The sequence below is a fragment of the Zootoca vivipara genome, chromosome 14 (genome assembly GCF_963506605.1).
Source record: "Zootoca vivipara chromosome 14, rZooViv1.1, whole genome shotgun sequence".
NCBI lineage: Eukaryota > Metazoa > Chordata > Lepidosauria > Squamata > Lacertidae > Zootoca > Zootoca vivipara.
Window position 1 is genome coordinate 40,357,989 of NC_083289.1, and position 21,106 is coordinate 40,379,094.

The 21,106-nt window shown below is 43.0% G+C and overlaps 3 protein-coding genes across 6 annotated transcripts in view; 1 reads left to right on the forward strand and 2 right to left on the reverse strand.

Moving 5' to 3' along the window:
• On the reverse strand, positions 1–5,311 carry COQ7 (coenzyme Q7, hydroxylase). The gene is made up of 6 exons (XM_035132000.2): positions 5,193–5,311; positions 3,848–4,047; positions 2,786–2,900; positions 2,555–2,694; positions 1,719–1,787; positions 1–1,202 (listed from the first exon to the last, which is right to left on the reverse strand). The coding sequence occupies exons 1-6, from the start codon at positions 5,254–5,256 to the stop codon at positions 1,125–1,127; spliced, it is 666 nt and encodes a 221-aa protein (XP_034987891.1). The 5' UTR covers positions 5,257–5,311; the 3' UTR covers positions 1–1,124.
• Positions 5,312–5,701: 390 nt separating this feature from the next.
• Positions 5,702–18,543, forward strand: LOC118093146 (muscle M-line assembly protein unc-89-like). 2 transcript variants are annotated; one of them, XM_035131995.2, is made up of 9 exons: positions 5,702–5,825; positions 6,367–6,451; positions 7,159–7,338; positions 8,910–8,959; positions 10,220–10,331; positions 10,614–10,762; positions 12,032–13,367; positions 15,079–15,206; positions 16,585–18,543. In XM_035131995.2, exons 1-9 carry the CDS (start codon positions 5,761–5,763, stop codon positions 16,679–16,681), a joined length of 2,202 nt encoding a protein of 733 aa, XP_034987886.2. In that variant the 5' UTR covers positions 5,702–5,760; the 3' UTR covers positions 16,682–18,543. The 2 variants fall into 2 exon arrangements, with proteins under 2 accessions (XP_034987886.2, XP_060138973.1); XM_060282990.1 differs by having other exon boundaries at positions 10,220–10,286.
• The window catches only part of TMC7 (transmembrane channel like 7), a 29,729-nt gene continuing 18,063 nt past the window's right edge, over positions 9,441–21,106 (reverse strand). For 2 of the 3 annotated variants that reach the window (XM_060282992.1, XM_035131997.2), the window contains one exon: positions 18,566–20,465. In XM_060282992.1, coding sequence (XP_060138975.1) covers positions 20,406–20,465 — 60 coding nt within the window. In that variant the 3' untranslated portion in view covers positions 18,566–20,405. Of the gene's footprint in view, positions 15,183–18,565; positions 20,466–21,106 lie in introns of those variants that run through there. The other variant, XM_035131998.2, reaches the window with a different exon arrangement.

Genomic DNA, 21,106 nt, shown 5'->3' on the forward strand with positions numbered 1-21,106 from the left:
TTTATATCAAGAGGTCATTGGGCAGGTGTACTCGGCACATGTCCAACATGGTTTTCTTCGCTGTCCCTTGACCTTTCCCAAAGCAGAGGCCTTGCGCAAATAAAGCTGCTTGCAGTCATTTTAAACTCCTGGTAAAAAATATTTAAATGACGTTTTCTTCCCTACTTGGAATGAAGACACCCACACCGCACAACTGCAACATAATCCTAAACCTGATTACTCAGCACTGGTTTCAATGAGATGTAGCCCACATGAATAGCTGTCATCATAGTAGGAAGCAATGGTTGTTTTATTTCCCTCCAACTATTGCAGGCGTGAGGAGCCTCAAGCCTATGGGCTATTGGCCTGCCAGGCTATTCCCCTCAAACCACTCCCATCCATCAACTGACATCAGCTGATGGGCAGGACAACCCAATTTAACCCTCCATTGGCTGTGTTGTCTGTTTATATAGCCTAGGAAGCAGAATTCAATTTCTGCTCATTCATCAGCTGATTTAAAGACTGGCATGAGAGCGGCATAAGACTGGAGATGTAAAAGGGATGGGGGAAACTCACAAAGGCTTCTGAAAGCTGCTTCCTTCTTCCCTTTTAAGAACTTAGGAACTTAAAAGGAAAGAGGGAGGAGGGTTGGAAAAGCCTCTGTAAGTCTCCACACTTTAAGTCCCTGATCTTAAGTAGCGGGGAGGGGGCTGGATCTGCAAAAGCTTTTGCAAGCCTTCTCCTGCTTCCCTTTTCCAACCAGAGGGAAAAGGGATTTTGACAAGTCAAATCTGATCCTGATAAGGATCTGGATTGCTACAATGGTACGTGTATTCTATACTACCACATATATGCTGTGGATGTTTACACCTTTTCACTTACATTTAAAATTCAGTTAGCTATCTTATGTGTAGATATAATTACTATTCTTACCAAGTGAAAGATCAAACTATTTGCTCAAGGTATCATGCCATCCCATCAACCCTAGGGTTTGTTTGTTTTTTGGTGCTGCTATAAGATAGCTTGTATGGACAGAACAGGAAGAAAAAAGATGCATCGCTGTGTGATTTTACTTTTATATTATTTGAATGATGCTATAATAATCCATTTATTCAAAACTTATTACACTATTGCCCAAAACTTCACTATATTCTTTCCGATAAAAAAATTGCAGCTTTACATCCCATTTGTATAGCATTCTTCAAAATGGAATACGCTGGAGCCTATATAAGAGAGAGAGAGAGGAAAAAGACATTTAATACACTTTGCAGTTTAGTTTGGTCCATGTGTGCAAGCAGCCAGACCTAGTCTCTGTATTTGACACCACTGCACCAAAATCATTAAAAGAGTCAGATCCAGGTTTGCAAACCGAAACCCAATCGAAGTGCCCTCGGGAAACTCCCTGTAATCTTGGGGGCATTTTGCCAGCTGTCACTGGGGAGAGGCAAGACCTGTCCTCCATTTAAAAGTTAACACTGGCCTCGACATGAGCATAATTAAACGGCATTCTGAGGAATTTAAATGGTGACCTTTCTGTTAAAACTTCCGAGAGGAACCTGGAGCAATGCTACCTTGGGGGTAATTAAAACACTGGGTGGCTCACAGCCCCAGTTATCCATGTGTGGACTCAGGGCCCCCCATCTGTGGTGAGCCATGCTGGGGTGAACCATCCACTAACCATCCACTAACATGAAACCAGCCATGATGGATAGCTTGAGGAGTTAATGATTGGCACCTACCAGTTCTGCATCATGATCAAGTCCAATGTCATGATGCTCCATCTCCTCATCCCTGAATTTCTTTATTACCTTGTTTAAAAACAAAAACATACCGGGTGAATATCTGAGTGTCTTACATGCAAGTCAACAGATGCCAGAACACAAAGGGTTGTAGCCCATAAGCCCTACTCAACAGTAGACCCACTGAAGCTAATGCACATAAGGCCCCATCTGCACTATACAGTACATTTAAAACAGCATCTTTTTTTTTAATTAATTTAAAAATATCTTTATTTCAAATCTTTAAAAACATTACAAAACTGTAACAGAAAACACAGATAAAGGAAAATTACAAAACATAATAGAAATTATGAGAATATAAAAAACAAAACAAAACATATAAATAAATATTCCGAAACAAAACATCATTTCCTCCCCCTCTTCCCACCCTTTCCCCCCTCTGCTTCCCCCCACGCTTTCCCGACTTCCATTTCCACTCTGATATTCATTCGTGCATTTAAAACAGCACTATACCACTTTAAATGGTCATGGCTTCCCCCAAAGAATCTGGGAACTGTAGTTTGTTGATTGTGCCGTGAGTTGTTAGGAGACCGCTCTTCCCCTCACAGACCTACAATTCCCAGAGTTCCCTGGGAAAGAGGGATTGACTGTCAAACCACTCAGGGAACTGTAACTTTGTGAAGGCATGGGAGTCTCCTAATAGCTCTCACAGGATTTTGTGACCCTCCCATCACCCTTCAAAAGTTATCTCAAATGTTTGTTTAAAAAATGCCTATTTTACAATTCAGCCCTTGGAGGGTTGACCGTAAACTAGCCAACCATGGATTAAAACACACCTCTAATATTTCTCGGTATTTTTCTGGATCCTCTTCCACAAGTGTCCTGATCTGGTTGTTATAATGGTGAGATATGCTTTCCTCAACAGCCACAGTACAAGCCATTGCACCTTCTTTTCCAAGCAAGGCAGTCCCAGCACCTGTTGCAAAGTCATTTAAATAAAACACGTGCCCCATATATGTATTTGAATTAAAAATGAAGAAAACGTGAGGGGAAAGGTTTAGCCTCACCTAACATAAACCCTGCAACGTTCCAGAAAGGTAACAGAATGGTTGGCCGGACTCTGTACGAGATCATTAACTCACTGAACTTTTTCAAATGGTCCTTTTCCTGATCCCACATTTTCTGCATTAAAAAAAAAAGAATGAATTCAGCAAGACAACTACAGTAACATGGAAGGAAAATCACCCCCAGGATAAACAGTATCAGTCTTCAGGATGCACCATAGATTTAAGAGTGCTGCTGTCATTTTCAACACTATTTCATTATTGTTGCATTCTGATGCAACTTCTCCATTACAGTGGTACCTTGGTTGTCAAACGGCTTGGCTCCCGAACAAACCGGCTCCCGAACGCCGCAAATCCAGAAGTAAGTGTTCCAGTTTGTGAATGTTTTTTGGAAGCTGAATATCCAATGCGGCTTACACAGCTTCCAATTGGAATGCAGGAAGCTCTTGCAGCCAATCAGAAGCCGTGCCGTGGTTTTTGAATGGTCCCAGGAGTCGAACGGACCCCCAGAATGGATTGAGTTTGACAACCAAGGTACCACTGTACTCTAAACCATGGTTTGGAGGACTGGGAATAAAGCCCATGACCATAAGCACCCTCCTTTCCTCTCCTCACATCACCATTCAACCAAACCACAGTTTGCACTTACTGTGTCTGAACTGGCAAACAATTGGTTAAGGAACACTCCATATCAGGATCAAAGAGAGATATGAAAAACAGTTTGAAACAACTTAAAATTACAAAAACGAAGTGGGTCTTAAAAATAGGCATCTTACCGGTAAGTAGCAAAGGCAGGAGTGAACAGGAGCGTTACTTAATACTATAGATTCTAAGTGGTGTACAATAAGGTACAGCATAAATTGTTGTATCCATAATATCAGGTGGCCTTCACTTACATTTTTTCATATTGTATTTTAATATTAATGTTGTGTTTTAATTAGTGTAACCCACCCTGGGACCTTAGGGTGAAGAACGGCAGATAAGAAATTGTATTAATAAATAAACAAATAAAGCACAAGAAGGGTTGGAGAAAAAAAACTACAGGTATAGGTTAGAAATAGTCACCCTTATAACTGGTCCTACTGAAGTTCTCCCTAGTACTGCCATTTGTCCTGCATAAATGCGGTTCGCCCCATATTCCCCAGCATGATCCACTCTGATTATACGGTCAAGAACTGGCTTGTTGATGTTTTCATAGGTCGTTCCAGTACTACAGCATCTATAAGGTGAGTGCAAGGATGGCAAACGCCATCTTCTTCTTCCACCTGTAGAAACACACATTTTATTTATCAGGAAAAAAATCAGAACAAGAATTCTGTCACTATTCAGTAACAATGGGGGGGGGGGGAAGGGCAGCCAGGAAGAGTTTAATACTACTTAGTAATAACTACAGCTGTGATGTTAGCCATTCAATTAACTAAAAAGGCCATGAAATCCCTTTAAATTGGAAGGGGTTTTCTAGGGAATTAAATGATTATTACTAATTATAAAAACTGCAGATGGAACACGCGTTCTTAAAAGAAGCATTTCCCTCTGAGCAGTAAAAGAGAAACACCCTCAGGGCTGGTGCCTGTTGCGATGTTTCGCACATACATTTTTAAAAACTGAGTTGATTTTAAGAATGTAGTTTCCTTCTATGAATTTATAGAAAAGGCATTAACTAACACTCCTTCAATTAATGAAGGAAGACTTCTTTATCCGGATGACAGCCTTCATAATAACAACAGCTTTGGATCTTCGGGAGACTCCACTCTGTACATCCCTTAACTGGGAGAACTGCCTGCTTGGTCTAGCTCCCTGCTTCTTGTTGCTTAATAAATTAGTAGCATTCTTATTATTTGTAAAGAATAAATCACTGAAAATATAATATTTAGTATTACTAATAATGAGATTTAAGTATATCCAGTGTTTTTTTCTTAAAAAATGTTTAGGGGGTACTCTCATTTTGTCTCAAGTAAATCACCATTTTATAGTACAAATTGGGAAAAATAAATACAGTAAATGGACAAAAGTACAAAGATTCACAAAATGTTTTGGGGTAGGCAGGGGGGGAAAGCACTGAGTATATCATTAATAACAATACTATTTCACTAAGTTAAAATACGAGAGTATAACGCGTTAAATATTATTGTTGCAGCGTACTATTCTATTAGCTGCTGCAGGGACCTGACAGCATGCTGAAGGAATAAGATCTAAATCACGCAGCTATGGCCGAGCGTGCCTCTGAGCGTACACAGAGCGCCTTCCCCTCACCGCCACCCATTGCGACGAATGAGGGTGTGTCAAGGGGACTAAAAGGGCAGGGGGTGGGGAGGAGGACGTTTAGAGGGCGGCAAGGAGCACCGGGGAGGCATGAAGGAAAACATCCCGGGAGAGGGGCGGCTGTGCCACGGGCGCCCTCCCGCCCTACCTTCCCTGCAAAGGGACCGCCAGCACTCAGCTCGCAGCAGCTTCAGCCCCGCCGCCTCCGCCATCCTCCCGCCCACGGGCGCCTGGCGCGGGCTGATGATGTAGCAACCATCAGCCTGCCCAACCGCGCCCACCTCAAGCAACGAAAGACAGGTGGGTGTCGGCTTCGCGTTCCCAGCCCTTATAACAACATTCCTTTGTCCCAATAGATTTAATAATGATGTAGACTTACAAAAGTTGCAGCTTTCCGGGTTCCTTTCTAACTTTTATTCTGCCTGCCGCCGAGCGGGGAGAGAAAATGACAGCCCGTTACAGACATTTCGCCGGCTATCCACTGCTGTTCCTACCTACGCATGCACCTACCTACCTACCTACCCGCTCGCGCGCGGCGTGGGAGCTCTACATTTTCGTATCTCTGCGTTCCCCTCTGGGGACTTTGGTTCCCGCCCTCGCTCGCCCTTCCCTTTCCCCCATTGGAGGAAAGCGACCGTCAATTCCATGGGAGGCGCGTCCTCCTGAGGTCGTCATGGCGACCACAGAAAGCCTTCCCGGCGCTGAGGGGTGAAGCGATGGCGGCGCTGCCGGGAGGCTCCGTGTCCCCTCGGGGACTGGCCCGCTCGGTGGCCCACAGGCTGTAAGGAGTGTGTGTGAGTGAGTGAGTGTGAGTGTCTGAGTGTTTGCGCGCACTTCAGTGGCTGGGAAACGGGGGCACAAATGTGCAAAGTAGGTACTGCTACAGCAGGAAGGTAAACGGTGTTTCCGTGTGCTGCTCTGGTTCGCCAGAAGCAGCTTTGTAATGCTTGCCACATGACCTGGAAGCTGTACGCCGGCTCCCTCAGCCAATAATGAGCGCCGCAACCCCAGAGTCGGTCACGACCAGACCTAATGGTCAGGGGTCCCTTTACCTTTAAGTATGTGTAGGATTGCTGCCTTGGAGATCTGTCCTTTCCATCCTGCTTGGCAACGCTTCAACCATCATCTCAGGCCAATGCGTGATCTTTAAATGCTAAATTTGTACTGCAAAATTAGACAGGGAAGCAGAAGCATCTTGAAACTCCTGAACTCTTCACGATAGCTTTGCGATTTTGAATGTTATGATGGCAAAGGGAACAGCATAGCCAGATGGCAATTATTCTTTTTTAAAAATAATGAAATATGTGTTTCGCCCCGTTTAGAAAGTATTATGTTGATGTACAAAGGAAAGAAGATTCCTTCGATTTGTCTGGAGTCATCCATGACGAGACTGAAAGTTTGCATTTGGTAAATATTTGTTAACGTATGTGTGAGTTTCAAAGTCACATCTGTTGCACACAATGAAGGCTGGTACATTAGGGAAAGGGGGGCACTGGCCCACTAACCTCAGCCAGCTCCCCACCTTCCTATTTTCTCCCTTGCAACCAGGCTTGGGGGTGTTAATCCTTTAAGTCCAACGTCATCTGGAGGGCACTATTCTAGCACTAATTAGCAAACCAGAAATTGTTCATTAGTAGAACTACCTACTCCTGTTGTAACTTACCATGTGATGGCTGATTGTTAGCCTCTCCCAATTTGTCTTTGCTGGGTTGTTATGCTGCATCTGGCCTTGATAGGGATTATCATGGTAGCAAACTTGACCCTCGTTCCATGCCATCCTAGCCATGTCCATTGACAGCAGCACAATGTGTCTGGTCTTACTTATACCCTGGCCATCTGGGTATAAGTAATGTGTGTTTAGGATTGCAGCCTAAATTTATAGATTTTGAGTGGTATTTGCAATACTAGTGAGATGCATTGGTATTTTTTCTTTTTTATGATTGAGTATTTTAACATTGGCATATAGAAAAGTGGGGTTTTGATGTTGAATATGCACACACAAAAACTAGTTTTGTGTATTGTAGATTTGAGCCTATTAACTTTATTGTAGAGTTTCTCAAGATTCCCCTATCTAAATAGTTTTCTAAGAATCTTCATTTTTACTGGTCTTGCAGCATCCTGCATTTTTGATGAAGCAGAAGGAAAACTGGGAGCTGGAACATAATTTTGCTGAAATTAAATTGGAAGCATCCTTACGTGCCTTTATGGGGAGCACCGAAGAATGCAACAGAAAAGTGCAGAAAAGCCCAGAAAAGCAAAAGGATTTGGAAAAGCTTATTAAAAAGATGGCACAAGTAACATTTAGAATCACTCTTCTCTATTTCTTTAGGCATACCACCTTTTTAATACATATCATTTCATGTTTGGGGAATCATCTGCCTTGTATGGTGGTAGAGCCATCATATAGGAAATAGCAATGTGTATCCAGCCAGTGGGTGTATTCACACATAATACCGTAAGTTCAAGGCATTGGTTTTGGTGTATAAAGCCCTATACAGCCTGGGACCTGAAAGATCATCTATCTCCTTATATACCCAGTTGGTCACTGCTCTGCAAGAGAGGCCCTCTGCAGGCACCATTTTTTCACAAGTTCTGTTCCGCACAATATCGGAATCCAACCTTCAGTGTCATGGTACCTGCCCTTTTGAATTCTCCCTGTTCAGTATTAGACAGGAGCTGTCTTTGTAGTTACCTACTGAAGACCTTCCTCTTCCCACAAACCTTTTAAGCAGAGAACTTTTCCAGCCATCATCTATATTGGAATTGTTTTTAAAATGCTTTTATTGTTTTTTGCTGCCATGGGCTCCTTTGGGATTTAAATTTAATAAATAATAACACCAAACTGCAGTTTGACATTACACATCTCAGAATTGTGTGCCTCCTCCGCTTCCTCCCTCCCACTGAACAAGGCACTTCCCTGCCTGTATGGTGGAGCAGCTGAGTGGTGGGCTAAGACTGGGGAGATCTTAATTCAAATCTCCACTCATTCCTGAAGCTTACTGGGTGATCTTGAGCCCAATTGCTATCTCTCTGCTTAACCACCTTCATAGGGTTGTTGCAATGGGAGGGGGGAACTGTGCATGCCATCTTGAGCTCCTTTGAAGAAAGGAGTGGTGGTGGGGGAACATGGCTGTCTGTTGTGATCAAGGCCATTACTTCTCCCTCCTCTGACTTATGTCCAGGGCATTTTGTGAAAATAAAACAGTGGCTACCAAGAGACAGGGACGCAGGTGGCACTGTGGGTTGAACCACTGAGCCTAGGGCTTGCCGATCAGAAGGTTGGTGGTTCAAATCCCTGCGATGGGGTGAGCTCCCGTTGCTCCGTCCCAGCTCCTGCCAACCTAGCAGTTCAAAAGCACACCAAAGTGCAAGTAGATAAATAGGTACCGCTACAGCGAGAAAGTAAACGGTGTTTCCGTGTGCTGCTCTGGTTCGCCAGAAGCAGCTTTGTCATGCTGGCCACATGACCTGGAAGCTATACACCGGCTCCCTCGGCCAATAACGTGAGATGAGCGTCGCAACCCCAGAGTCGGTCAGGGGTCCCTTTACCTTTTACCAAGAGACAGCTGCTGAGAAGGCTTAAAAACAAAAACAGTGGTAAAACAAATACGACTATAACAACAAATATGACATACAAATTAACAGTGAAATAAATTGATAGTAGCAGAACTCATCCTCTGCTGCCTACTAATTTTGCTCCCGAGGACTCAGCTCATTCGCTACAGGCCTTTGCATAGTTGCAAAATCGAGATTCATTATTGAAAGAGATACAGTGCAACTGGGTGGTTTTCTAAGCTCCCAAAGCATCTAGCGTTTTGACTTGCATTAGACAAGTTAGTAACATGTTCTGCATCTTTATTTGTAGGATTACACACCTGATAGAACAAATGAGGGCAAAGCAAAAAGTGCAAAAAGGTAAAACCTATTGCTGTCTAATTGTTGCCTAATAGCAGAAGCCCTTGCTTCCCCGCTGATTGCTAGCATGCTATAATGCAAATGTACACCCAAGAACAATCTCAAATTATTTGCTCCCTGACATTATAGTAGTTGAGTGTATGAAACAAAACCTATTGCATTAACACACTCAACCACCCCACCGCAGCTGCCACACATGTGCCGTGTCTGTGAGCTACTGGCAGTGGATATGGGATTCACACAACCACACCTGCTGGTTGAACCAAACTGGGATGCTCTGGATGCAGCCCCTGCTTGTGCAAAATGGCAGCTAGATCCTATGGTTTTGTCATTTTGAGATGAGAGTGTTTGATTGTGTCCAGTCTCTCCTGTTGAAAGCTGTTGATTTTGCAGTCAGGCCCAGCGCCAGCACCTGGCACGCTTGGGTAAATACTGGGGGTCCCCAACACTAATGCCAGGATTTTTAATTTAACGGGGACCGAGATTTAGGATTCAGTACTGAAGAGAGAAGCACAGGCTTAGGTGTTGTAGAAGTAGTCACTCTCATTCCCAACTGATTCCCAACTGATTGTAGCAATGCTATATTGGGGGGCCTGCAAGCATTTGGGGGAAATAGGCAGGCACTGCAGACCTGCCTGGCCCAGGACTGTGACTAGCTGGCCTCTTGCCCACCCATAGTGCCAGCTGCGGACAGCACTGAGCAGAGTTGTGAGCTGCATACACAGATTCTACAGCCTTGCCACCTTTATTATGCTGCCCCCAACACGTGCCCATCAGGGGGAAGACTATCATATTTAAGCCAGTGGCATCAGGGAAGGGGTGTAACAGCTCAGTGATAGAGCATCTGATTTGCATGCAGAAGGTATCCTGGGTTCACTTCCAGCATCTCCAGGTATGGCTGGGAGAGACCTATGCCAGAAACCTTGGAGAGCTGCTGCCAGTCAGTGTAGACAGTACTAAGATAGATGGACCAATGGTCTGATTCAGCATAAGGCAGATTCTTATGTCCCTGTCAGGGAGTTTGCACATGTGAAGGCTCATAGCTCCATTCAGCACCTCTCCAGAGCCACCACTTGTAAGCAAGTGAGCAGCCAGCAGCTCCAGCGGTGCGTTTGTGTATGCGATCCCCAGCTCTGTTCAGCAGTGCCAGGCACCCACCCTCATCAGCCCAGGGCCCCCAAAACTTGGAGCTGGGCCTGCTTGTTGTAAATATCGGCATTTTTCTTGGCATTAATTCACTGTACCTTTGTTTTTCATCAGGCAGGAAAAGCTGCAGAGCACCCCCTCCAGACTACATAGAACTACTACTCCATGTATGACACCAGAAGTACGGAGACTCATTACATCGGCTTCCAAGCTAATCGTGGCTGCTGTGTGTATCAAGTCACCCTCTTTCACAGATTGACTAAATTCTTAAGCATTACCCCTAAAATCTGTCACTGTTCCTTTATGCTCTTTACGTAGAAGAAGAAGAAGAAGTCAGCTAACTTTTTTTTTGCGTTCTAGCAAACATCTCCCAGCAATAATTCTGCTACTTTACTTCTAGAATTAGTTGAGAGTAGATAGGGGCAGCTTTTGTGAACACATCTCTCTGTCAAACTCAACGGATAAAAAACACATTTCTCAAGAATTTATGTTGATTCTCTTTCTCCAGACTTCTGAAGCCTCTCCCAGAGAAATGGGAACAACCCAAGAAATCTTTTCATCCCCAAAGAGAAAAGAAGCAAAAAACATTCCAAGTCTGGACAGTGGCAGGAAGACATGTCTTTCCTCCACACATTCTCACGAAGATGAAGCAAGAAGGTATGACAGCTTGGTGACATGCCAGTTGGCATCTTGAAAGAAACCTTTGCCCTAAATTCCATACAGTCAAACCCAGGGGTGGAAGGATTTGTCCATTTCTACCAGTTTCTCATTTTTCCAAACTTTAATTTAGTTATTCACAAAATAGCAGCAATTTGCTATTTTATTTTATTTTTAAATCCTCATGAAAGCTCACCAGCATTCTAGTGCAAATTTATCCTAAAAAACACATTTTACATGACTAATGTGCAGTTTTGCAAGCATTTCCCCCTAGTGCATGTTTTTTTTAATCACTAATGCCTTCATTTTTATCCACATTATGGTAAACATTGGTTAGCTGGAGAAATGCACCCCTAGAATAGGGTAAGTGTGGATTTTAAAGGATGGCTGTGTTTTGCTTTGCATATTATGCTTTAAATGCACAATGAATCAAATGTCTCCTCCATCCCTAGACTAACCATTTCACATGCCCAATGATGATTCCTATCCTCCTGAGATTCCATCTTCTTTCTTTCTGTTTGCTTTTTGTCTTTCAGAAAAGTATTCCCACCTCCTCCTTTCCCTTGCAGCTGATGGATCAGTTTTCTCTGGGCGCCTAATTGCCCTGGCATCTCTTCCTTTTAGCAGTGGACGAGCCATCTCTGGGACTGTTAGGCTTTTTCATTGAGGTGACATGATGAAGGGATTCTACAGTTTTATTAGTGTTGGTATTTGCTCATTTCTGTGGGGTCAGAATGATAGATTTTCCTTTGACTGATGAAGATCTCGTGTCAACTTTGTGCAACACAAGCATCCCCCTTCCCACGTAAAGTTGACCTTTTAGCACTGCCGAGATGAGTGGGGGCGCTGTGGCATTATCTTGTGTGTGAGAGAGAGGAGGAATGATGCAAGGATGTGGGGTGCCCTTGACACAAGTTCATTGGCCACCTTTGCGTGTTGGGGAAGGGGGAATGATTGGTTGAGCTATGGCGGTTTTTCTAGAGATACCAAGGATGTGTCAGATACATTTAAAACATCTTTTTCATATATTCTGGTTGTGAGTTTCTCCCCCTCCTGGGCTTAATATCATTGGATATGGGGCTATTACACCAGAATAGCAGTGGCTTATTTCTGGCCTCAGTGTAATGTGAATACTGTGTAGGGTTGCTTCTTTTTGTTGGGCTGCAGCTTTGATCTTCTAATTTATTTCCTGGCTTCTCAATAAGTCCTTCTTTAAAAAAAAAATGCTAATGGGATTTTAAAATGTTTTCATTTTCTGGTGTCTTTCAGGGTTAAACGAAACCGCGAAGGGAAAAAATGGAAAGAGGTGAAGAGATCGCCTGAAACTTCAAGCACTTCCAACAACTCTAAGAAATCTAACAGGCCTTTTTTGAAAACTCCCCCTAAATCAAGTGATATAAGCTCAGAGGATAGAAGGTCCGTAGCTCTATATTTGCAAACTGGACAAAACGAAGCATTTAGGAAAGATATACTTAGAAGCAGATCCTCCTCAGCAATATCTGAACACCAAGATGAGCAGTCAAATGCTCAATGGAAGAATTTTTCACCCACTCAGCAAATTGCAGAGAATTCTGCTGGACCTTCCAATAAACCACTTAAAATCAAAAGGCAAGAGTCATCTCTCAGACCCACTGAAACAGTCCCAAAAGTTAAGAGCTCTCCAGCAAGCAAGTTTTTGAATACAAGACCGATCCAGAGTTCCAGAAGTAATCAAGAAGAAAAAAGATGCAGCACAAAATATTCTGCAAAATTGACAGCTGAAGTGATAAGTATCCAGAGTTTAATGGCCAGAGAAAAGACTCAGAAGCAATATGATCCCACACCGATTTCTGGGTGGTTTCTTACAGGGCAAGGCAATCAAATACACAGCCAAGTTGATCAGAAAAGCAAGCTTGTGGAAAACACTGAAAGTGACTGGCCTCAAAATGAGCAAAAGTGCTGTGATTTAGTATCAAGGAACCCTGAATGCCGCCAGGTTCATTTTCAAACACTTCAAGAGGAGTTCATTCCTGGCACCGCTGCTTGGGAACACCCTGGTTTGGAAAGTTGTAGCCTGCAAAACCTAAGAAGCCCTGAAGATGCAAATATATCCCCTGGGATTGTGGCAGGTCTTCAAGAGGATGAGAACAACGACCATATCCCCGAGGTCCAGCGTGAATCACATTTTCTGTATCAAGTGTGCCAGGAAATGGATGAAGCTGTACCACCAAGTTTAACTATGAATAGGTCTAGGACTACAGATGGAAATGTCAGAAACCAAAGTACACACCATTTTTTAGACCAGCTCTTCTCTTCAGAGGAAGAAGGGGACAGCTATGCCATTGAGGATCCTGCCAATACACAGATGCAGGATGTTACTTTAGGAGAGTCCCGGGATAAGCAGATGATGTCTCTCCCATCAGTGACACCAGGTGCTTGCAGGTGTTCAGAACTACTGAGTTACTGTGTGTGTCAAGCTCCTGAAAAGCAACGTCTGGGACCCCCTGTTAAAACCGGAGCTATTTTAGGAAGACTGGAAAGTGAGCAGTCGGAAGAAGAATTCACCATTTCATCTGCCTCTAGCAGCCTGAGTGCCAGATCATTAACTGGCCTATGTGAACAGATGGTAAGGCGTTTGAAGTTGTGCTTTAATGACTTCTATTTGGCTTCTGGAATGAGGTTCCCCATTACTTTTCAGCAAAATTGGAAGCTGCCTAATTAGGCCAAACTCATCTTTTAAAATTGGGCAGATTGGTTATGATTTATTGGGCAGCTCAAGAGGTGCTGAGCCAATCTGCCATTTGCCTCTTACTAGTGCTGCAGCTCATTCTCTAGCTTCATGTTTAAGTAGGTTTTGGGGAAAGGGCTTTCTGATGCATCCTCACCTGTTCTGAGGAGTTTACCTGGTAATGGTACCTGGTAGTGGTAGGGAGCCACACCACAGTCATCAGCAGGCAGATCAAATCCACCATATAAATGTCCCTCAGTGAACTAGAGTGATGCTGCCTCAGGGTTATTTGATAGTTCTTGCTCAGGATGGGCAGATGCAGAAGACACAGACAAATTCATTTCCACCATATGTTACTTGTCAAAGTGGACATCTGGGGTATGGCTCTCTGCATACCACATTGTACCATCTCAGCAGCCCCACATCATTATGAAATAATACTTTTGTATCAGCCTTAAGAGCTTTCCAGTGATTACTGGCTCCAGGACAGGGGTGGGAAACCCGTGACCCTCAAGTTATCAATAGACTACAATTCCCATCATCCTTGACAATTGCTTATGCTGGCTGGGGCCGATGGGAGTTGTAGCCCAACAACAACTGGATGTTGGCAGCCTCTGGTCTATGACATAAGAGCTGGACAGCATAAGCAGTAGATCTAATTATGTTGATCTATGGCAGACGCTGATGTAAACAGCTGCCTCCTGCAATTTTATAGTTTAAATAGATGGTGTTCCCATTCAATCTTCTCTCTCCAGGGCTAAATATATGTTTGCCAACCTATTTATATGCACTAGAACAGTGCATCCCGTTTATTGCGCAAATTCATCCAAGGTGCCTGTTTTTAAAGATTTTACCTCTGCTACAAAATACGTACTTCATGTGAAAGAGACATCCAAGCTGGAGGAGTGGAAGCTGTGGGTGGCAACTGAGAGAACTGTGAGTGAATGCTGTCTTCTGCTGATTAATTATTAAAACAGCAGAGAGCATTATTGGCTGCTCACTCACCACCTTAGAACAAATTTACACCACCAGGTGCCATAGAAAAGCACTAGATATATCAAGAGATCCAACGCACCCTGGTCACCATTTCTTTCAGCTCCTGCCATCAGGACGGAGATATAGAACAATGCAGGCAAGAACGAGCCGTCTCAGGAACAGTTTCTTCTCTAGAGCAATTTTGGCCTTAAATGGAAAGCCCGGACTTTGAAGTCATCTTATTTTACTTGTCATTTTGTAGTATAATAACTGTTTTTAATTAGCTTTTTGTAATTTTGGATTATGCGGAATGCTTTATCTGAGTGGATGTAGCAACCGAGTAATTTCGTTGTTCCCGCAAGGGGACAATGACAATAAAGATATCTTATATCTTATCTTATCCTTTTGCTGCACATATTTACACCCACCTGGCTCTAGCTGTTAGATCTTGGGGGCTGTGTAAAATACAAAATAGTTCCAGAGAGCCTGAAGTCTCCCTAACCCTGGGCCAGAAGATCTCCTCTATAGGAACTGCCCTGACATCTGAATTAGGGATAATCTAACATTTCCAACAGAAATATATTTGTTATCTCCCTATTATCGAAATGTTACCTCCATGTGCTATTCTTCCTAGAGCAGAAACAGTGAGGAGGAAAACAACACTGACCCTAGCATGGAACTTCTTGTTCAGAAACTTCGGAAGGTGATGCCAGAAGAGACCATATGTCAAGATAGGTTCTGTCAAGAAAGCAAAAAGCCAAGGTATGAAAATTTTAATTCTGTTGGCGAATGACAACTTTGAATTTTTAAAAATATGATACTCTAGTCTGGATCTTTCCAGGTGTGCTGCAACATCACGGTTTCATAGTTTGGCCTGAGATATAATGGCTAGGGATAAGTCCCCAACTACCACCACTCCCCCCCCCACTTACATTCAACATATGGATGGCTAATGAGTTAGCAGCCCTTTCTTGCCATTAACATTAGGCATTTGGGCAGGGTAAAAGCAAAGGAAGAAGGAGAGACTGAATCTGCCATGGATGCTTCAACTGAGATTCCTGCGCTGCAAGGGGTTGAACTGGATGCCCCTTGGTGTCCCTTCCAACTCTACAATTCTATAATTCTATGAATCCTGTATATGTGACAAAGCACTTCAACCCCAACACTCTTAAGGTTGTCTGAAAGCTCATCCTCTTGTTCACATCTGTGCAGTATATCCGTGTTACTCAAGCGTGCAGAAAAGCATTATGTGGCTGCCTCCCCGATACCCTCCCCGCGCATGTCTGCCAAAGCTCAGCTTACAGAATTCTGGAAAGCATGCTTGTACTGGCTTCTGGTGCATGCACTGGTTCGAGAGTTATGTTTGAATAACATGTGGTCTCATGTGGTGGTTGTTTGTATGCGTGTTATTTGGTTCAGAGTGGAGTACCTTTGAGGCTTTTAAATACTTGGAATCTATGGCTAGCTTTAGGGACACAGGGCAGTAACAAACAAAACTCGCTTCCCCCCCCCCCCCCCGGCAGTGATCAAATGGGAAGAGGAAGCATTCAGAAGGTCTTTTTAAAAAGTGTTCCTTGCTGTGAAGGGTAGTAAGGTTGCTTTTGTTGTGTCTCTCACTGTTGCAAATTAAGCTTAATTCTCAGTTTCGCTTCCTTATCTCCATGTACCCTAACATTATGTTTCAGTTTTACTTCCTTGTTTGGGTAAAGAGTCTACAGAGCATTGCAAGGGGAGTGGCTTTGGTCGGGTTTGATTTTCCTTTAGTGCAAGGATGCTCCACCTTATTTCACTCAGTAAGTTTTGCCATCTGAGCTACATCATAGCCTAGTCCATGGGTAGGCAAACTAAGGCCCAGGGGCCAGATCTGGCCCAATCGCCTTATAAATCCGGCCCACGGATGGTCTGGGAATCAGTGTGTTTTTACATGAGTAGAACGTGTCCTTTTATTTAAAATGCATCTCTGGGTTATTTGTGGGGCATAGGAATTTGTGTTTCCCCCCAAAATATATATAGTTCAGCCCCCCATAAGGTCTGAGGGACAGTGGACCGGCCCCCTGCTGAAAAAGTTTGCTGACCCCTGATCTAGCCAGTCATTTTCTCCCTAGGTCCATTTTGTAATCTTTGCTTTTTCTCCCTTCAGTTCTCCCACGGAGACGAGAAGAGACCTGGATCATGGAACTGAGGGCACCTGCGTCAATCAAATAGTTTATTTTTCTCACTTCCCCCAGTCGTTTTAGTGCAGATCCCCAACTCCAAGAGGACCACATTAATTTTTGGTTCATCTCTTTCCTCCTGTCATAAAAAAGGCATGGTAGCCATCGCTTTTTTTACCACTCTGCTAGCGATTGTTTAATGCATTATTCGCTGTGTTCATGGAAATCAAATCAGTAGCATTAAGCTCTCAAATGCATTTTCCTCCCAATGCCTGTCTCCAATTTCAGTGACTGTCTGCCCAGGCTGATGCTTGTGTCAGGTATGAAACAGAGTGCCATTTTATTTTTGTAATCTTGACAGTTGATAAAATCACCCACCTGAAATGAAAAAGCTGCTTCCACTGTGGGAATCTTCTTATAAGATTTAAAGATGAACTGACCTCTAAACAAAATCTGCCCATAATGTCCATAGACTCTTGAAATCGACGGGACTGAGCTCTTGATTTCTTAAAGAGTTTAATCCCCAGTCTTAAAAGATTTTGAAATTTAATATCATTTTAAGAAGAGCCCTGCTTGATCAGAACAAAGGTCTGTATAGTCCCAGTAACCAACAGGTGCCTCTCACGTAGACTGCAAGCAGGACATGAGCAAAACAGCCCTCTCCCACCAGTTTTCCAGCAACTTGCATGGTGCCTCTGAGGTTGCAGATTGCCATCACATCTAGAAACCACTGAAAGCATTACCCTTTATTAATCTCCCTCCCTTTTTAAAAACCATCTAAATGGATGACTCTCAACAGTAGCAAATCTGATAGTTCAACAATGCATTGTGCGAAGTACTTCTTTTAAGGCCAGTGGTTCTCAAGTGGTGTGGCAGGAAAGAATGGCAAGTATTGCGGGAAGATTCAAGGACAATCAAAGAAACATTTAAACATTTCAGAGTAGCATAGTTGAAAACTATTTGGGGGCGGGGGGCGGGTATCAGTATCCATGTCTCTCTTCAAGAGCATTAGCTATTCTTCTACTGTTCTATATGACGCATTGTTGTGAACAGGGTCTTCCAAATATTAAAGATCAGAAAAGAGAAATGCTTCTTTGTGTTGAGATGAGTTTGTCTCAAATTACAGTGGTACCTCGACTTACGAAGATGATCCGTTCCGCGGCGCTCTTTGTAAGTCGAGGTTTTCGGATGTCAAAGCGCCTGTTCTGCGCTGTGCATGCGCAATTTTGTGCTTTTGTGCAGGGCGCGCGCAGCGAAAAGACTTTCAGGGTTGTCGACTTTGTAAGTCGAAACCTTCGGAAGTCGAAGCATTCGTATGTCGAGTTACCACTGTAGTCCTAATATCAAGATTACCCAGCAAAAGCAAGTTCACACCTCTGAGTTTGTATACATACTTAAGGTAAAAGGTGACCATCCAGGGGTCCATTACCTTTTCTAAAAAAAACATACTTAAGGTACATATGTAAGAGGATCATTTATAATTATATTTTGGGAATGATTCAAGTTCCTATGTAGCTGTGTTGTTTAATATCTTATGAATGCCCCATTGTCATATTATAAAGTAATTGTGTTCTATGTTATAAATCAAGCACTGCTAGGAGTTGTTTCTTTTTGTTTTCCAATGTATTCCTTATCAATAAAAAAATTGGTGTGGCACAAGCAGATTTTTATTCTCAAGGTGTGGCTCAGAATCCCCCCCACCCCGAGGACCACTATTTAAATCTTCTACCAGGCTCAGAAATAAGGACAAAATACTGCTGTCTCCTTGAAAGAAGACTAACTGTTTTTAAACTTTGGTCAGATTATGCCCTATGTGTTTTGCAAACATGCTTTTAAATTCTCTCATGGTTTTGAAGTGTTCAACTGTTGTTGCTTTAATGTTGTGCTGAAAGCTTGACCCTTGGGTAATATGATTTGACAAAGCTGAACAATGTAATCAAAGAGAAATAAAAGCCAACTCTCCATAAAGCAGCTGCAATATATTTATTAGCATTAACTAATATATAAATTACCATTTTTATATTATTTATTTGTTTGTTTGCTTGTTTTTAAGTACCTCTTAAGTGTGACATTTATGCAACAATTAATGCTTATCCAAAACGGAAATAGATTAAGAAAACATGAGCACTTTATAAGGGCCAAAGATTAGCAAACCCTTGGCTTCTATTTCAACACAGCAATTAACTCCAGCCAAGGATCTGGCTGTTACTTGATAGTCTGACCCAAGCATCCCCAAACTGCGGCCCTCCAGATGTTTTGGCCTACAACTCCCTTGATCCCTAGCTAACAGGACCAGTGGTCAGGGAAGATTGGAATTGTAGTCCAAAACACCTGGAGGGCCGAAGTTTGGGGATGCCTGGCCTGACCCTTCTACAATTTGAAAAAACCAAGGTTTCTGAGGATTCTGAGTAACTGTATAGTTACAAACCTATGTACCTCAATACGTTCTTTCTTCCACCCCATCTCATTCCAGAAAATCTTTTCGTTTCAACTTAATGACTTAAGCATCTACACGTTCGTTTTGAAGCATAATGCCATCAGCATATTCCTGTCTTATATTTATACCCAGTGAATACAGCAGGAGTAAGGAACCTGTGGCCTTCCAGATGTTGGACTCCAATTCCCATCAGCCCCACGCAGCAAGACTAACAGCCAGGGATGTTGGGAATTGTAGTCTTGACAACGTCTGGAGGACCACAACTTCCCAACCCTGGATTAAAGTGGTTTCTATAGATGGCCATGGACCGCATGAACCATGGGCACCTATGGGCAGGGCTTCACAGCTACGCCTCTGAGGTTCCATTGGTTTTTTGATTAGGAAGAGTTTGTCACAACTCTCCTAAAGCAGCAATTAAAACAAAACAAAGTATATAGTTGGGACACATATATAGGCTTCAGCATGAAGCTGTTCTTATCTAGTATGCAAAATCCAACCATCTGGCAGAGTGATCAACAGAAGTCAATCCAGATTCTGGGTTGAAGTACAATACGTGCCTAGTTTGTACCCAGCAAGTCTTCAGGAAGATTTGGGGCAGCAGAGATAATTGCCCTAACATTTTGGGGGGTTGTACTTGAAGACAAGTAATGTATCTTCCCTTCCCCAGGCACATTCCAAGTTCTGGACAGGTGATCAACCAAGCCTCTCCATCAAAGAAGCCTAGAAGGACTACATTTCACTGAATACACTCTGCTATGTGGCTGAAGCAGCACAGACCCAGGCAGTTACCATTAGGAATGATGTACTTGCATGTTATTAAGTAAAACTGATAAATAAAAGTTGATTTTTTAAAAAAAGGAATGGCAATTAAAACAACACTGTGAACCCTTTACAAAGAGCTTCCTGGTCAAGACAGGGAAGGCAGCTGACAACAGAGTTTTAAAACACCCATGAAAAACAGAGGCTTAAAGTGTAAACAATGAAAATAAAGATACAACATCACAAAGACCTCTACAATGGTAGAGATTCTGAGCACAATTTTTAAGAGTCACTTAATTCTGCACAAACAGAAATACAGAAATCCTGTATAAACGGGATGCATGCTCAATGAAAAGCCTACCAGGCCAACATGATAAATGGCTCCCTGAATTGATCAAACAACTCACTTATGCACACCAGCCCCATATCCGGACACAGATATTGGAACAGCTGTAGGAGGCCCACATCAACTGCAAGTCAAACTGGTCCAAGGATGAAGTTCCAAGTCACTTGGCTCAAGGTTCAAGGCACTAGATTTCTTCTCTTTTTAGCGTCCCTTAAACAGCAGCTCCAAAAAAACGACTCCAAAGGCAGCAGGCATGAAAAGGCACCTCAGCTAAGTCTCTGAGCTTCAGTCAGCTTCATGATCAGGAAGAGCTTGTCACGACTCTCCTAAGGCAGTAATTGGGTGGTGGGGTGGGGAATACAATAAGCAGAGTAAATATACCCTGTTTCTCATATTTTAAGACATACCCATAAAATAAGCCATAGCAGGATTTTTAAGCATTCAAGGAATATAAGCCATACCCCGAAATTAAGACATAGTGATAGGCGCAGCAGCAATGCCGGCCACGACAGGAGGAGGAGGAAAAAAATAAGACATCCCTTGAAAATAAGCCATAGTGTGTGTTTTTTAGGAAAAAATAAATATAAGACATGTCTTATAATATGAGAAACACGGTAAATATTAAGTGCAAGTTCCCTACCAAGCAAGATCTAAACCAGAGTGGGGAGTCTATGGCCTCTCCAGATATTGCTGAACTCTTATCATCCCTGACCATTGATCATGTTGGCTGGGGCCAATGGGAGCTGGCATCCGAGAACATCCCTATCCTTAACCTAAGCAAAAGCACAGTGATTGAACAGCAGTTGGCTCTGAATAAAGTAATGCATGCATCTATCTTCATTTTTTTTAAAAAAAAACTGTATACTGTAGCCCTTTACTCTGCAACATGCAAATTGGCAGAAACTTTGGGTGACATCTTCCCAGAGGTCAGTTGGTCAAGGACAACCTTCCACTTCCCTCAAAATTC

Bases quoted from the DNA above. Each gene is read 5' to 3' on its own strand.
- COQ7 (XM_035132000.2), bottom strand. From the start codon at position 5,256: ATGGCGGAGGCGGCGGGGCTGAAGCTGCTGCGAGCTGAGTGCTGGCGG. The intron at 4,048-5,192 runs GTAGGGCGGGAG...GTGTTTCTACAG, and splicing joins GCGGTCCCTTTGCAGGGAAG to GTGGAAGAAGAAGATGGCGT. The intron at 1,203-1,718 runs GTAGGTGCCAAT...TCTCTTATATAG, and splicing joins TTGATCATGATGCAGAACTG to GCTCCAGCGTATTCCATTTT.
- LOC118093146 (XM_035131995.2), top strand. From the start codon at position 5,761: ATGGCGGCGCTGCCGGGAGGCTCCGTGTCCCCTCGGGGACTGGCCCGC. The intron at 13,368-15,078 runs GTAAGGCGTTTG...TATTCTTCCTAG, and splicing joins CTGGCCTATGTGAACAGATG to AGCAGAAACAGTGAGGAGGA. The intron at 15,207-16,584 runs GTATGAAAATTT...TTCTCCCTTCAG, and splicing joins CAAGAAAGCAAAAAGCCAAG to TTCTCCCACGGAGACGAGAA.